General features: G+C 40.7%; 1 protein-coding gene across 1 annotated transcript; it reads right to left on the bottom strand.

Moving 5' to 3' along the window:
• Positions 1–15,766: 15,766 nt before the first annotated feature.
• Positions 15,767–16,838, bottom strand: LOC130721116 (ethylene-response factor C3-like). The gene has a single exon (XM_057571850.1). The coding sequence runs from the start codon at positions 16,757–16,759 to the stop codon at positions 16,076–16,078; it is 684 nt and encodes a 227-aa protein (XP_057427833.1). The 5' UTR covers positions 16,760–16,838; the 3' UTR covers positions 15,767–16,075.
• Positions 16,839–17,038: the final 200 nt, after the last annotated feature.

The following is a 17,038-nucleotide window of genomic DNA, read 5'->3' as shown; positions in this document are numbered from 1 at the left end:
ACAAAATGCCTCTTGAGCAATTGTGGATGGATGGGTCTCTGAAGCAACCCGACCGGTCTAGTAAAGGTACCACGTCCGCCCGGTCCAAGTTGCAAAGCGATCTTGTCCTGGTTGATCTTCTCTCTCCTAATTCATGTGCCTCAACGGTCAGCTACCTCCCCACAGTTAGTTCTTTCTCCTGTTGTATGCTCGGTTGTCTTGCTCCCATGGCGAGTTGTCTCTCTCTCCAGATGCATTTGAGGTGTCGCGCGGGAAGGATAGGTGAGGACAGCGTCACGCCGGCTGTCTCCATCGATGTTCTATTGTCTTGGTCCTATGGTCGGTTGTCGTCACTCTCCGGGTGCATCTAAATCAATCGATCGACTTCCTCCCACTTTATAGGTCGTGATCGTCACGATATACCGTCTTGACATCAACAGACATGTTGTCGACGGAAGTCTTCCTGCAAAACAAAGTAAATATTTTGACGATAAGAAGTTTGGCGTTAACTTACATAGAATTTGCGCATCCTTTCTCTAGATTTACGGATAGCCTTCCGATTCAAACTTGTGGCAATGGCCAGGTCGGCGTATTAGGTTGCACCCTCTATAGCGATGAACTGCAGGTCGGATATGGTAGAGCACAAATGATGAACTCTTGTGGAAGCCAGAATACTTTACCGTACCGGGCCCCACAGTGGGCGCCAATGTTAACGAAGGAACTTTTCAGTCGGTTAGACTAACTGAAAGAGACTGGTATATTTCCCAAGCATGGAAAAGATTGATCTTTAGACATACATAAGCCCCCCTTTTATAGTGGGTGAGTCTCTAACCCAAGCTCTCCTACCTATTACACAATCGGTTGACCAAAACGGCTAGGTCGCGTTAATCAGGGTGGACTCCTTGACTTCCCCGTTGGTCATGTCGTGATTGCAGCCAATCCAACTGTTATGTTGACTCTCGCGTGATTACAGTTGGATCCATCACCACTGAGTTGACTTCAGAGTGATTGTGGAAGATGGGCCTATATGGTGACTGCGGATGGTTAGGTATCTGGAGCAATCCGACCGTCTTTATGGAGAGTGCAGATGAGTCTTTATGGTGAGTGCGGATGGTTGGGTCTCTAGAGCAACCCTACAGTCTTTATGGTTGGGTCTCTGGAGCAACCCGACTGTCTTTATGGCTGGGTCTTTGGAGATACCCGACTGTCTTTATGGTTGTGTCATGTCCACGCGGCCCAAGTCGTAAAACGGTCCGGATGTGTCCCTTGGATTAGCTTGACCAGCCCAGTGATGGTAATGGTCGGGGTGTGTTCCTTGGAGTAGCTTGACCAGCCCAGTGATGGTAACCTGTCTGGTCCAAATCGCGGAGCGGTCTAGATATAGTGGTGGATAACCTAGAGACCAAAACTCTGTTTCCTTATGTGAGTAAAACTGAAGACAAGTTAGTGTTAAAAAATATTGGTGAGCGTAAGTAGATGTTATTGTGATGAAATAGAAAACTGATACAACCAAAAAAGGTTCATGAAATTGGATTTATGGAAAGGGTACTGATTTTTATTGTTTTGTTACGTATTTCTTTTCTCTCCCTTTTCTTTATGGTCTCTAAACTGCATTCAAATACTAGTGTCTTTGATCCGGCCCAATGAATTCCTTTTTGTTGGTATATATGTCTGGAACCAAGCAAAAGGCACCAAAAAGAGCCAGAGCAAGAGGTAGTATGCTCTTCCATATTATTTTCTTTATGTGATATAGAGAGCTGTATGGCATGTGGTCCTTAATATAAAATCACCATAAACAAGAATGCAATATAGCAAGCAAAATGAGAGAACAAAATCACAATAAACTTGAATTTACTCCGAATCTTATACAAAAATATAGAAAATGAACAGAAAACAGAGTGTATGTTGATGAGGCTCATTCTGGCCTTCCCTCATTTTTACCAAGTAAGGCTAGAGAAGCGGGCGAATGAGTAAGTGACAACTTAAAATTTTAGAAAACAGCAGGTGATTGATACATGTAATTTCATTAGCAAAATCATGAAAATACATTTCTGATTTAAAATCTAGAACCCAAGAAACATTGAACAAAAAGAACACACACTCACTCAAGAACCAAATTAATTGACACCATTCTCTATAGGGAGAACTTGAGTTGGCAGACATGTCCTTTCAACCTGAGACGCTTGTTTTCCACACCACAGACCAAGTCTCTGAAAAATATCAAGAAAAAAAATGTAAAACCAAACCCACAAGACAAAAGTGGACCGCTCCGTGAGTTAGACCGGACGAGACACCATTACTAGGCTGGACAGACCACTCCAAGGGACACATCCGAGCCGTCTTGAGACTTAGGCCGTGTGGATATGACCTTGACACCGAGCCAGTCAGGTTACTCAAGAGGCTCATCCATCCAAAAATACTCTAGAGCCAACACAAACATGATGTTTTGACTAGATCGGTGACTAACCCATCCGCGAATCACGGCAGGGTCAACGCTACGGTCAAGTCCCCCTCAATCATGGAAGACTCGCAATCATAGCACGGAAGACTCGCAATCACAATACGGAAGACGGGAAAGTCAAGGAGCCCACCCTTATCAGTGCGACCTAGCCGTTTTAGTCAATGAATTGTGTAATAGGAATAAGGGCTAGGGTTAGAGGCTCACCCACTATAAAAAGGGGGGGCTGTTGTATGTCTAAAGATCATATTTTTCTCACTTGAGCAATAAACTTAGTCTTTTTCACTGGTCTACTAAGTGCCCGTTTGGACTCCCGTTTGAAACGCGGTGTTTGAATCAACGTGATTTCAGTAAAATTGTGTTTAAATAAACGTGATTTATGTTTGGATGATTTATTAAAAATGTGATTATAAAAAAATGAATATTGTTTGGATGATATTGATGAAACTCACGTTTGAAACTATAATTAATTAATATATATATATATATATATATATATATATATATATATATTACCCAATACCCATTAATATTTTCTATCGTTAGAAATGAAATCTGAAACATGAAACATGATGAAAGTGACAAAAAGACTTGGACCTCAAATTATAATTCAATTTGCTTAGGTGCACAGTAGCTTCTAGATTAAAGTTTATCCTTCTTCTTTACCATATATCCCACAATATCAATCGTTTTCTTCACCTTTCTTCCTTCAATGAAAGCTCAGACCACGTAGATGCAAGTACAGAAGAGTTTATAGCAACAGCGCAAGGCACCTCAGACTGCGGCGACGCAAGAAGGCAAGGACAATATGAGCGTTGTGCAGCCATAAGAAACCGGGTCGCGTAGCCAAATGGGTCTTCTTCTACACAACGATCCAAGTTCCAGATCTGGATTGAGCACAGCATGAGCGGACAGGAGTGCGAACGCCAACGCACAACGTCCAACGCTCCAATTTCTGGCTTCCAACAAAACGTTGTTTTAGCCACTTTTAGCGTTGGTGCGTTTTTGCAAAATCCAATCCAAACGGTGTCTGGAAACCTTCAGAACGCTGTTTGGTTGAACGCAACGTACGTTTGGGGGGAAAAACGCTATGCCAAACAGAGCCTAACTAAAAGTTCATACATGAACATTGGCTCCCACCGTGGGGCTTCGGTAAAACTTTTCCGGAGTCCTCAATGAGTACTTGTCTTACTACCAACCTTGAAGGAGAATGGTGGACACCAGATCCACCGCCACCGGCTCTAATTGCCCGACTCCCCCAACTCCACAAACGGAGGAGGCCATGATTGCCCTGATGGCCCAGATGTAGTAGCAGAGCCAGGCGATGCAAGCCCAGATCGCCGGAATGGAAGAGCTTCGCCTACAGAACCAAGCGTTGCAAGCACAAGTTGAAAATCTAACCACAGATCGGAGGCAACCGATTTTTCAAGCTGAGCTGGTCATCAAATTCCAGTCGTTCTCAGAAGCCCTCGCAGCAGTCATGATATTGGAAAACTTAAGGACTTTAGTCCTCGACTCTTATGATGTGACTACCGATTCTCGCGAACATCTGTCCGTTTTCAATACCAAAATGTTGATCACCGACGCAACCGAACCGCTAAAATGTAAGATGTTCCCAAGAACCCTAAAAAAGGCGGCGCTGACATGGTTTGCAAGCCTTCTAGTCCAGTCGATCCTTACCTTCAGCGACTTCTTACAGCGCTTCTTGTCTCAATTTTTCGCGAAGCAAGCCAACCAAGTCACCTCTGCAAGCTTGTTCAACATCCGGCAGAAAGCAGGTGAGACATTGAAGGATTACCTATTTAGATTCACTAATGTTTTCATGCAGGCTAGAAACAAAGATCAGACAATTTGTGCCGAGAAGTTTGAAAATGGTTTGTCCACGATTCCTTTTAATGGGGACCTGTCCATCTGTCACGCAAAGTCGTTGGATGAAATTCGCATACGGGCAACTTTGTTCATCATCCAAGACGAGAGCAACCGTCTGAAAGCATCCCGAGACGAGGAGGAAAGAGCTCGCCACCCTGTCACCCACACCAAGCGGGCGGATCCACCCACCGAGCGAGGGAACCTTCGGCAAGACGCCAGGGTCGAGACCAAACTAGTCCGGGCCAACACATCAATGTCGTGAGAAGCAATGTCTAGATAAGACGGAAGGACTAAGCGTTCACTCCGTTGAAGGTTCCTCGTTGCCAAATCGGGAAGGAGGAGCTCCAGTCGTGACACCGACAATCGTGCTAACCTACGCAAGCAAGTTGTGATATATCCCGCTCTTGAATGCCAACACCCTGTAGGTTTACTACAGATAGTGCTCTAGGCTTTAAAACGCCCTAAGCTTTTGTTGTTTCAGTTTTTCTGTATTTGACGTTTGTTTCCTGTTGAATGAAGTAGAAAATGTTCTTTTTTTTCTTCCACTCTCGGGGGATGTTCGTTTATGAGGCCCGTATTATGAAAAACCTCAAATATATAAGGACTAGCCTTGCCACTTGGTTCAAACCCATGTGAGCTCTATCTCCGCTGACTCTGGTCGATTGTTGAGCCATGCCACTTGGTTCAAATCCAAGTGAGCTCTATCTCCACTGACTCCGGTCGGTCGTTGAGCCATGCCACTTGGTTCAAAACCAAGTGAGTCTATCTCCGCTGACTCTGGTCGGATGTCGAGGCCTGCCAATTGATCCCTACCCAAGCGAGCTCTATCCTCCCATTGACTCTGGTCAGGTTACTTTAGGAGACCTATCCTACTGCAATTATGCAAGAGTCAACTCAGTAGTAGGGGATCCTTCCACAATCATGCCAAGTCAATATAAGTAAAAGACTCAAGGCTGCAATTATTTTTAACCACACATGGAGCTAGCCTTTTATTGTTTTTCTAAGTGTTTATAAATCAGGGAAGGTTGAGCGGTGAGACAGCCGTAAAACACTTCAACAAGGAAGGGTGAACGGTGAGACAACTATTAAACACTTCAACAAGGAAGGGTGAACAGTGAGACAACTCTAAAACACTTCAACAGGGAAGGGTGAACGGTGAGACAGTTGTAAAGCACTTCAACATGGAAGAGTGAATTGTGAGCAAGGTTATTAAAACCGGACCGGTGATCAAACCGGTGAGGGCATTGGTTCAAGGTTCATTGGTTCAACCGTAGTTGAACCGTGGTCCAACCGGTATTACCGCTATAAATTAAATAATAATATTTTAAAATAAATATAGAATTATATAAGGTTATTATTTTGAATAAAAAAAAACAAATTGAGAAAGTGCACAACAAATAGCCTTTGTACAACAAGTATCATGTCCAAACTTGACCGAAATGAAAAACAACAACCCTTAAAGAGAAGAGCACTTCTAATTCAACACTAAATGTCTATACCCTTTCCTTTGAAGTTTGAAAGTCCAACCAAAACACTACACAAGGCTAATCCTTCAATCATTCCATTAATGAAAGACCAAGCCATCCATATCATACGCGCATAGCACATCATACCCAGAGCATCAATTTTCTTCACTCTAATTAGTCGTCCCCCACAAGCTTGATTCCATCACAATCACCTATAATCCCAAACCGAAATGCCCAAACAGGGATTTATAATTGGGAAAATCTATATCAGACCTTCTTTCTTTGTTAATAAACTAATTGAAGGGTAAAGAAAGAGGTTGCAGTGAAAGAAAAGAGGAAGATGCGACTTGCAGCAACAGCGGTGTACGGAGGACTCCAACGGCGGCATGCGGTGCGGAAAATCAAAGGTGGTTGAAGACTAGGGTTTGATTTTGCTATCTAAAATTTTTAACAGAAAATCAGGATTTGATGCACTCTTTTTTGTGGATTTTATGTATCCTGGGTCGAGCCCACCTTTTGATTTTATTTGTCTGAGCCCAATTTATCCCAAAAAAAGGAAAAAACGGCAAAAAGACCTTTTTTGTTGGACCGCCCAAAACCGCCAACCGGCCGGTTTTCCCTGGTTCAGATCCGGTTTTCTCACCCTGCGGTTTTGTGCTTGTTTTGGACCGGCTTAGGGTCCGGTTCCCGGTTCTACCGGTCAAACCGGCCGGTCCGGTTTGGTTTTAATTACCATGATTGTGAGACAACCGACTATGAAGGCAAATTCCATGCAAGAGACATCCGTTTAGGAGTGGACAAATTTGTCTAAGGCTTTTGTGTCTTTTCAAGTCATATGCCTTTGGGGGCTGTGGACCGCTCCGTGATTTGGACCATACGAGACACCATTACTAGGCTGGACATACCACTCCAAGGGACACATCCGAGCAGTCTTAAGACTTGGGCCGCGTGGACATGACATTGACACCGAGCCAGTCAGATTATTCAAGAGGTCCATCCATCCAGAAATACTCTTGAGCCAACACAGACATGATGTTTTGACCAAATCGGTGACTAACCCATCCGCGAATCACGGCAGGGTCAACGCTACGGTCAAGTCCCCCTCAATCACGGAAGACTCGCAATCACAGCACGGAAGACGGGAAAGTCAAGGAGCCCACCCTGATCAGTGCGACCTAGCCGTTTTAGTCAATGAATTGTGTAATAGGAATAAGGGCCAGGGTTAGATGCTCACCCACTATAATAGGGGGTTGATGTATGTCTAAAGATCATCTTTTTCTCACTTGAGCAATAAACTTAGTCTTTTTTCACTAGTCTACTGACTAAAAGTTCATATGTGAACAAAAACTATCCTAAAACTATGATTTGGGTGAAATGGGAGGAAACAATTTTGTTCACAAAGAACTTTCTAGTTAGTCAAACAACGTGAAAAGGACTGGTATTTTGCATAGGTATGGAAAAGAAGATGATCTTTGTACATACAGAAACCCCCATTTTATAATGAGTGTTTCTCTATCTCTAACCCTAGCTCTATTGCCTATTACACAGTCAGTTCACTAAAACGGTTGGGTCGCGTCAATCAGGATGGGCTCCTTGACTTCCCCGTTGGTCATGCTGTGATTACAAGACATCCGACTATTTCCGTGATTGAAGGTGACATGACCGTGAAGTTGACTCTGGCGCGATTGCAGATGGGTGGGTCCCTCAGAGCGACCTTACCGAACTGGTCCAAGTACCATGTCCATGTTGACCCTAAAGTAACTCTGGATGGGTGGGCCTCTCGAAGTAACCCAACTGGCCTGATGGCGGTGTTAAGTCCACACGGCCCAAGTCGTAAAACGGTCCGAATGTGTCCCTTGGATTAGCTTGATCAGCCTAGTGATTGTAATAGTCGGGGTGTGTTCCTTGGAGTAGCTTGACCAGCCTAGTGATGACAACCTTTCTGGTCCAAATCGCGGAGCGGTCCAAATTTCATAGAGTAAGAAGAGCTCAGAGATCACACAAACAGTAATCACCACCACCAGTTTCTTCTGATCCACTTACCAATGTCCTATTAATTTAATCTTCCACGTGCTTATCGACAAAAGCGTTGAGGTCTATATTGATGACATGGTGGTTAAGTCCATGGCGGATCTACTGCTTGCCCAGGCTCCAATGCCAAAAATAATTTTTTGATTTGGGTTGCAGGCCGTTTTGGAGAAAAAAATAAGGGAAGCTTGGGCAAAAAACAAAACAAGCCAAACTGCCCTACTCTCATCTCTCGTGCTGTTTCTCTCTCGAAAGGACAAGCAGCAACCAACACCAACAGGCCAGAGGAAAGAGGAACAAGACAAGTATGGATACTAGTGCACAGATGAAGGTTTTTAAAGGAGAAGACGTGTTTTTTGGTTGAAGCGAGAATGGTTTCTTTCAACTTCCCTTAAGCACTTTAAAATCTATAATTGAAGAAGTATAGGGAAGTGTCTTTTGGTAGTGCGATCGGTTGCTTTTTCTCTCTTGTTCAAGCACTGAGATTTCAGGTAAATTAAACCCTTTTGGGTGTTTTCAATTTTTTTTCCTCTCTTGCTCGAGATCCCTAGTTTTGAAACTCTAGTCTTGAATGCTTTATGTTCTACTCCCAACTGCAAATTGACCCAACGATTTTGTAATATATGGATTCCATCATTCCAAGTTCCAACGAGTTGAATGTGGTTTGCTGAATTTAATTCTTGGTTTAAAAATTGATTTTAATTAATCTGTCATGCAGGCCATTTGAGTGGGGATGCCATATTGTTCTCATTTGTTTCAAGGTGCTAAGGTATTAATGAATCCTAAGTCAAAAAAAATGGTTCACCCATTTGGACTGAACAATTTACCTGAATGATGAGCGAGAGTGCAAAACTGATAAAAGCACAAAGGACACCCCACAATTTAGTACCAGAACCAGTATGCAACCTTGCTACATGGCCTTTTTTATGCAAGAGATTAATGTGGAAGGTACTAAATATTTTAATTTCTGCCCCTTTGAAAAATGTCAGCAGCATTAACCCACCAATTCCTACTAAGCTTCCTAACACCTTAGCATGCGGTTTGCATATTTAACTTCTCCAAGCTACATTTAATTTAGAGAATTAGTGCAACCATGTAAAATTAAGTATGTATTATAGTTTTTCTGTAGAAAAATGGTAGTTAGTCATCATCCAAAAATTGAGACACTCAACTCAATCAATTTGCAGTTTGTAACAGTTTTCCGCAAAACTATTAGTTCACTTTAAAATTGCATTTATATAAGTACTGTGTTCATCATTTCATTTTTTACTAATGTGGATTTGCGATTCTAAAGTTTGGTGTCATTTTACATTATGTGTATATGAATATGCGATTATGGTTTTTAAATTAGATACTTAGGCTTAACCTTGCCCAGGCTCCCAAAAATCCTGGCTCCGCCTCTGGTTAAGTTTACAAACATCATGACTCATGTTGCCAATTTGTGACAGAACTTTACTATAATGATGTACCATGGACTCAAAATGAACACAACTAAATGCACTTTTGACATTTTCGTAGGGAACTTATTAGGATTCTAAGTGCATAATCAGGGTATAGGAGTGAATAAGAATAAAGTCAGAGTTGTATTGGAAGCAAGACCTACAACCAATAAGAAAGAATTGCAAATTCTCATAGGGAATATTAACTTCCTAAGGAGGTTCCTAGCTGATTTGGTTAGGAAGACGATGGCTTTTCTCACCACTGGTGAAAGCAAAAAATACTGAGGAATTAACTAGGGGCAAAAAAGAGAGGAAGCATTCATACAAATTATAGAGCCATTATCCAAACCACCTGTGTTGATCTATACGGTGGTGGATCCAAGACCCAGGGTCAGGGGTTCAAATTTTTCAAATGAACACATCGGTAAAAATATAATTAAAAACAACTTTAATATGTTTATACATCAGAAATTATACAAGTCATAGTTGTCCTCTACGTGATTTCATATTCTGAAATCGTTGAACAATAAGCTCAGATTTAATGTTATTGAATACATCACTTTCAATATAAGTAACTAAACAATTGTTCATTCATAGTATTCATAACAGAGAAAGCTCTTTCTACCGTTGTTGTTGCAACAAGCAAAATCATTGTCAATTTCTAAAGAAGATAGACTTGTGGATAATCAAATTGATGACAATCACCAATCTGTCAAAATCAAATTCCAAATCCAACAAACTATAATAGTCTAATACTATCATATAACTTCAGATTAGGCAATTAATATCTAATTAATTAAGTACTCAATTTATTTCACAGCTTCCATAGTTTTATTGAACTCAATATTGATATCAAAACCTAGAAAGGGGAAAACTGTAAACGAGAAAAAAAAATCGATTTTGAGAGTGGAAAAGGGAAAAACAAGTCAAATGAGTGCTGGTATGGAAAATTGGGGCAGATTATACATACAATGCAAAACAACCCATGAAGATTGACGTGGAGGAGGGCAGAAGGCGCGGCGTGACGGGCGAGAACGAGGAGGGAGGCGTGGTGGACTGGTTTGGTGGCTTGGTGGGTGCTTGGGTAGTTGGGTGGGAGCCTGGGACGGACTTAGGGTACACCGTACGCAAGAGAAAGAGACAAAGTGATTGAGTGAGAGGAGTAAGTGAGTGTTGGTCTTTGGTGCAAATAGGTGCAAAACTTGGTCTACTAATATAATTTAAAATTTTCAGGAGGTATTATAGGATTAAGTGCAATGTTATTTTTGTTCAGGGGGTTCATCTGAACCCATGAACCCCCTCAACATAATATAGACCCGCCACTGGATCTACCGTAGCCGGGACAACGAGTAAATCTGTACATAGCCGCGACAAAATAGTCTATCGACAGCCTGTTTGCTAAGGATGTTTATAAAAAAAATTAAGGACTATATGGCGCGGGGGAGAGAGAGAGAGAGAGAGAGAGAGAGAGAGAGCCGGGGGGAGGGAGGGAGAGAGAGAGAGAGAGAGTTAATTCTGGCATTACATTTCACACTCCCTCCAAAAGTATGTTTCCCACCATTGCAAATTGAAAACATGTTGCATTGGAATAACTTGCTCAATCACAAACCAACACCCGACTCTAAGAAATGCAACTGTCATTGTACGCGCAACCATTACCTTGAAATCGCGCGAATCATTGCAAATTGCAGCCACAACCTTAACTCTTGGCTCTCATCCGACCACAACTTTACCTCTCATTCCTTAATCTCCATAAAGACCAAAGCTAGGGGACTCCTGATCCGTCAAGGTCTAGATCTAGAAAGATGGGGCTACCCCCCCCCCCCCCCCCCCGCCCCACAGGAAATAATCACACATATCAAGGAGTCAGAGATGTTACAAAAACCTTGCAGGCTGCCTGGCCATAGAGTGCAAAACTTTCCACCCGTTAGAGCATCTCCTATGCTACGTTCTTAGTTCTTCCGCCACTGGATCTACCGCAGCCGGTTGAACGAGTAAATATGTACATAGCCGCGACAAAATAGTCTATCGACAGCCTGTTAGCTGAGGATGTTTATAAAAAAAAATTAAGGACTATATGGCGCGGGGAGAGAGAGAGAGAGAGAGAGAGAGAGAGAGTGTGAGAGAGTTAATTCTGGCATTACATTTCACACTCCCTCCAAAAGTATGTTTCCCACCATTGCAAATTGAAAACATGTTGCATTGGAATAACTTGCTCAATCACGAACCAACACCGACTCTAAGAAATGCAACCGCCATTGTACGCGCAACCATTTCCTCAAAATCGCACGAATCGTTTCAAATTGCAGCCACAACCTTAACTCTTGGCTCTCATCCGACCATAACTTTACCTTTCATTCCTTAATCTCCATAAAGACCAAAGCTAGGGGACTCCTGATCCGTCAAGGTCTAGATCTAGAAAGATGGGGCTACACCCCTCCCCTACCCCCCCCCCCACACACAGGAAATAATCACACATATCAAGGAGTCAGAGATGTTACAAAAACCTTGCAGGCTGCCTGGCCATAGAGTGCAAAATTTTCCATTCGTTAGAGCATCTTCAATGCTAGGTTCTTAGTTCTTAGCACAATTCATGTGGGTACGTACTGCCACATGTGCTTAAGCAACTCTTTGCATATTTTGCTCCAACCCTGAGTTCTTAACACTATTCATCTGATCCCACAATATCATCATATTAGTAATATTTTTTATTTTCATATAATTTTGATTTAAATTTAAATGCTAATTCAAATCAATTGATGAATGAGAGATAAAAAATTAATTTTTATGCTAAGAACTCAAAAAGTAAAATTCCTTATATAAGAACTAGTTCTTATTTTTAAGAACTAAGAACTTCATGTCAGCCTCCTTCAATGGTTAAAAACTCAGTTCTTAATTTTTAGCTCAGAAATAAGAACTAAGAACCTTGCATTGAAGATGCTCTTAGATATACTCAAGTAGCTTTACCAGGATAGCGTCGAACCTCGAATCCCAAACCCAACACTTAGTTACGGATTTTAACCACACTATAAAAGGAAAAGAAGAACTCTCTAAGTAAGTTCTCTGCTATTCATTCACACTTTCAATTGTTATCTTACTAACTTGAGCGTGGATTGTTGCCTATAAGACCACCCACCGAAGCACCATCAGAGCTACTAGGAAGGAGAAATCCACCAAATTCACATAAGATTCGCCTTCTTTACCATCATTCTCCTGTACGATCAATACACTCTCTTTAGCGATTGGCAGTCTTAGAAGAGGTTTCAAGTTGAAATGGTGAACTTAGTAACAGAAAAATGAATAAAAAAATCAATAGTAGCCCACGTGAAGAAAACAATTCAAATAAGTCATTTGATTCATAGGATCTGCAGATGTTGGTCCAAGTGTCTAACCTAGTTAAATTCAAAGTTGGACTGAAACAGTTGAAGGTAAATAAAATGTCATGCGATTCTCTACTCCACCTGATTTGACAAAGTTCTAGAAATCCCACCAACTTAGGCTCTTTCCTTCCGTTTTCCTTTATCATATTTTATTTCATAAAATATTATTGCTAATATTTTCTTATCTTCTTTTTTAAAATTTTCCATTGAACAAGTGCATTTTGGTATTTGGATCATCACCGTTGTGCTGTCAATTGTCAATGTCATTACTGTTTCGTAGCCTAATCTGGTGGCAACGTAGCTTTGCCACTTGTTTTGAACACAGTCAGACAGAAAGGGTCGATCATCACTAAAAAGAAGCATATCCCATGTCACGCACCACGTCAATAATACTCAATAATCAGAAATGTCTCATTAATGGGACCAGATCTTGCTTTACCAATCAAACCATTTATGGACTTTGTCAGTTCTCACACACAATGAAATGAATTCTTGTTGAGAAGTACTTATGATAAGTTGTGATCTTCACAAAAGTATTTTTCACCTCTCATCACCTAAATATACCATTTTCTTTTTCTTTGCAATCCGATTTTAATTTCTGGTCTTGTTGGTGGACTGGATTTCAAGCTCTGGTTTATCAGAAACATCGGTAAAAGTAATTATGACACTCAAGTCAATTTATGATCCGCAGTATAAGGGTAAATAGCCAAATTGGTCCTTGAATGTGTCAACCGCCTTCAAGTTGGTCCCTAAACTTCTAAAATGTCTCCCGCGGTCCTTGAATGTGCCAAAAGTCATTCACGTTAGTCCCTCCGTTGATTTTAGTCAACTAACGGAGATGATGCGGCTGTTAAATGCTGACATGGACGGTTAAATGTTGACGTGGATCACATTAGGCAATTTAGTCCCTGAATATGGCAAATGTAGACAATTTAGTCCCCGTGTTAAATTCACCATTTTTCAAAAAAAGGGTATGAGTGGGATTCGAAACAGGGACATAAGAGTGGCAAAACATATCCTTTACCGGCAGAGCTATACAATGTAATGCTTATAGGCTGCACTATGTTTTATTTATTTAACTTCTAGCTAGCTATTAAATTGAAACATTCAATTCACTCCTAATTTCCAAAACATAATCTTAAATTAAAATCTAAACCTCTCTCTCACCCTCCTAGTTATCCTAGAAATTTAACAACTAAACCTAGAAAATTAACCCAGAAACCTAGTTGGGAACTATTTTGCTATCCAAACTGGTTGCAATCACCATATTAGATGAAGAAAATACAAAGTCTTCTTTTCTTTGCTTTTAGTTCTGTGTAGTGAGGATCAATTCAACTCAGAAACCCCAAAAGATCAAAACAAGAAAACCAAATATGCTTGCTATTTTGGTTAATGACTTCAATAGAAGACTGAAAACATATTCACCATATCACAGATTAAATCCTATGGGTCCTCCTTCAAGGTTGTCAAGGTGGTGGATAAAAATCATGTCTCTCTTATGTCGCTTCTTGTACTGTAATTTAATCAGATTGAAACCATTATAAGAATCAAGAAGTTAAATAAATACAACAGAGTGCAGATTACTAACATTATGTTGTATAGGTCAGCTGGCAAAGGAGTTGTTTTGCCACTCCTAAGTCATAGTTTTGAATCCCACCTACACCTTTTTTGAAAAATTGTGAATTTAACCCGGGGACTAAATTGTCTATATTTGCCATATTCAGGGACTAAATTGCTTAACGTTATCCACGTCAACATTTAACCGTCCATGTCAGCATTTAACAGCCACATCATCTCCGTTAGTGGACCAAAATTGACGGAGGGACTAATGTGAATGACTTTTGCCACATTTAGGGACCGTGGGAGGCATTTTAGAAGTTTAGGGACCAACTTGAAGGCGGTTGACACATTCAAGGACCAACTTGGCTATTTACCCATAAAAAAAAGTTATACGTATGCATTTGTGATTGGTGACACTTTTTTATAAAAGTGTTAATAAATGTGACACACTAACTGTTTGTTCTCTCTATCTAAAATATATGGGATACCCTATAAGAGCATTTCCAATGGAGTCCTTATTTTGGGATTTTAAAATAATATCCGGATCTTATTAGATCTCACTATTGGAGCTATCCTAGGTGGCATGAGATCTTAGTTTTTGCTAAAATTCGTGCCTTAGCTCATATACTCTCAAATGTGGGATCTTAAATAAAATAATATTTTTTTCTCTCTCCTTCAATATAAAAACCAAAGTGAAAAATAGGGAGGGAAATAAATAATATAAATATATTTGGTACTGTGAGTCCAGTTAAAAGTAAAATAAGATCTCAATCACTAGAGTGAAATGTGCATAGGGATCTTATGAGTGTCTTAAATCCTATGTGGCAATCTGGGCCCACAAAAAGTGAGTTAAGTCCCAAAATAAGATCTCACCATTGGAGATGCTCTAAGTATTTTAAGAAAGCTGATAGCCATCCTTTTTTTTTACTTGTGATGAAATCAATTGTACTTGAATCAACTCGGCTTAGATTGCAACTTGGTTTAAAATTGCTCGGTCCTCGGTTGGACCGAGCAGATTAGGCCAATGTGAATTGGTCCAATGTAGATTGAGCTTAGAATTTGGTTCGTAATAGGGATATACACTGTTATTTGAAAATCTGTTTGCCAAATTAAAATCTGTGTACATACTAAGAACAGATTTAAGGTTAGCAAAATGGTTAATAAACTCATAGTGTTCGACCACGCGTGCCTCTCACAGTGCATGTTGACTTGTAGTCTGATGATAAAGACAAAACAACACTCACCACAATTAATATGGACATAAATTGAGCCCCACAAAAGATCACTGCACTAGCTATATTTTAAGCTTTACACAAAAGAAGGGTAGAGATGAAATTATCCTACACCAGGAAAAAGAAAAAAAAATGGCTTATTAGCACTTTTGGTCCCCAGGTTTCAAAAATGTGCAAACGGAGTCCCTAGAGTTAAAAAATAGCATTCTACTACCCGACGTTAGTCTCCGTCAGCAGTTTTGGTCCCCGGAAAATTTTCCGTCAAAAAACTAACGGATCTGAGGGTAAATATGTAATTGAGCCAAAAAAAATTAATTAAAAAAAAATCCAGAAAATTCAGAAAAAATACATAGAGTACTCAAATGATCTTCAATTTGGATCATTCAGTTTAAAACAAAGGCCTTCCTTTACCCTAAGAAAGAGAGGAAAGAAGAAAAAAAAATACAAGAACAAATTAAAGGAACCAAAGAAAAATAGAAGAGACAAAATGAGAATTGACACTAAAGTATATAATGCAGGTTTGAAAACTCTTCTATAGTTGATTTCGAAGCCAGAATCAATTTTTGAGAGAAGCTTCTGTGTTTCAGAATAAATTCTGATAAAAAAAGAAGCTGATTCAAAGACGGTAAAAGAGTCGGCATTATGTGTGCTTCAAGTAACCGATTCACCAATTACAAGGAACTTGATCAGAGGACATCAATAATTGTTCCAAGTAATCAGAACCAAGATCCTCAAACACAACAGCATTGTTCATCTCCATCCCACTCCTCCTACCATCACTCTCCTTGCTCTTCTTAACACCAATTTTCCTCCTCAGAGAGTGCTTCCTCTTCAGAGCAACAACAGGGGAACCCCCTTCTTCAGAGCCATAATCACCACAATTCATCTCACTAAGCGATTCCCTCACAACATCAACTGGAAAATTGAGTATAGCCGAAGAACCCCTCATGGCAAAAGCAGCTTGATCATAAGCCAACGCGGCGGCTTCCGCGCTATCAAACGTCCCCAGCCACACCCTCACGCCATTCCTAGTTGAGTCCCTTATCTCAGCTGCAAACTTCCCCCACGGCCGCCTCCTTACACCTCGGTACGACTTCTCCTTCCTCGGGCTACTGCCGCAGCCATTCTCCTCCGAACTCACCTCCTCTTCTTTAATTGACATAGCCCTACCATCAAACATCTGGTGGTGGTGGTGGTGGTGGAGGCTGTTTGCGCCGTCGGCGATCATGCCATACAGAAGCATCTCCTCCGGGTCATTCTCGTTGAAAGGAAGGTAATTGGTTTCAAAAGATGAGGATTCAGAGGAGAATTCTGAATTGGAAGAATTGAAGGTTAATGGTGAATCCATTTACTGACAGAGATGGAGAGTGAGGAAGAGAATTTTCAGAGTCAAGTTGCTCTGCTTTTAGATTTTCTACTCACTTTTGAAACCCCACTCCACTATATATATAACCAATTTTTTGGTGGCGCCAGTAAAACGGTAAAAGCCGCCGCAAAAGCTAAGTGAGTAAAACAGTTTAAAATATAAAAAATCATAAACTTGCTGTACTACTGCTATATATATATATATATATAGCTCAATTTTAAATAATAGTCCTTATGAATAGGACAATTTTTTTTATTTTTT

The sequence above is a fragment of the Lotus japonicus genome, chromosome 5 (genome assembly GCF_012489685.1).
Source record: "Lotus japonicus ecotype B-129 chromosome 5, LjGifu_v1.2".
Classification (NCBI taxonomy): Eukaryota; Viridiplantae; Streptophyta; class Magnoliopsida; order Fabales; family Fabaceae; genus Lotus; species Lotus japonicus.
This window is presented reverse-complemented; position numbering and strand designations above follow the sequence as displayed.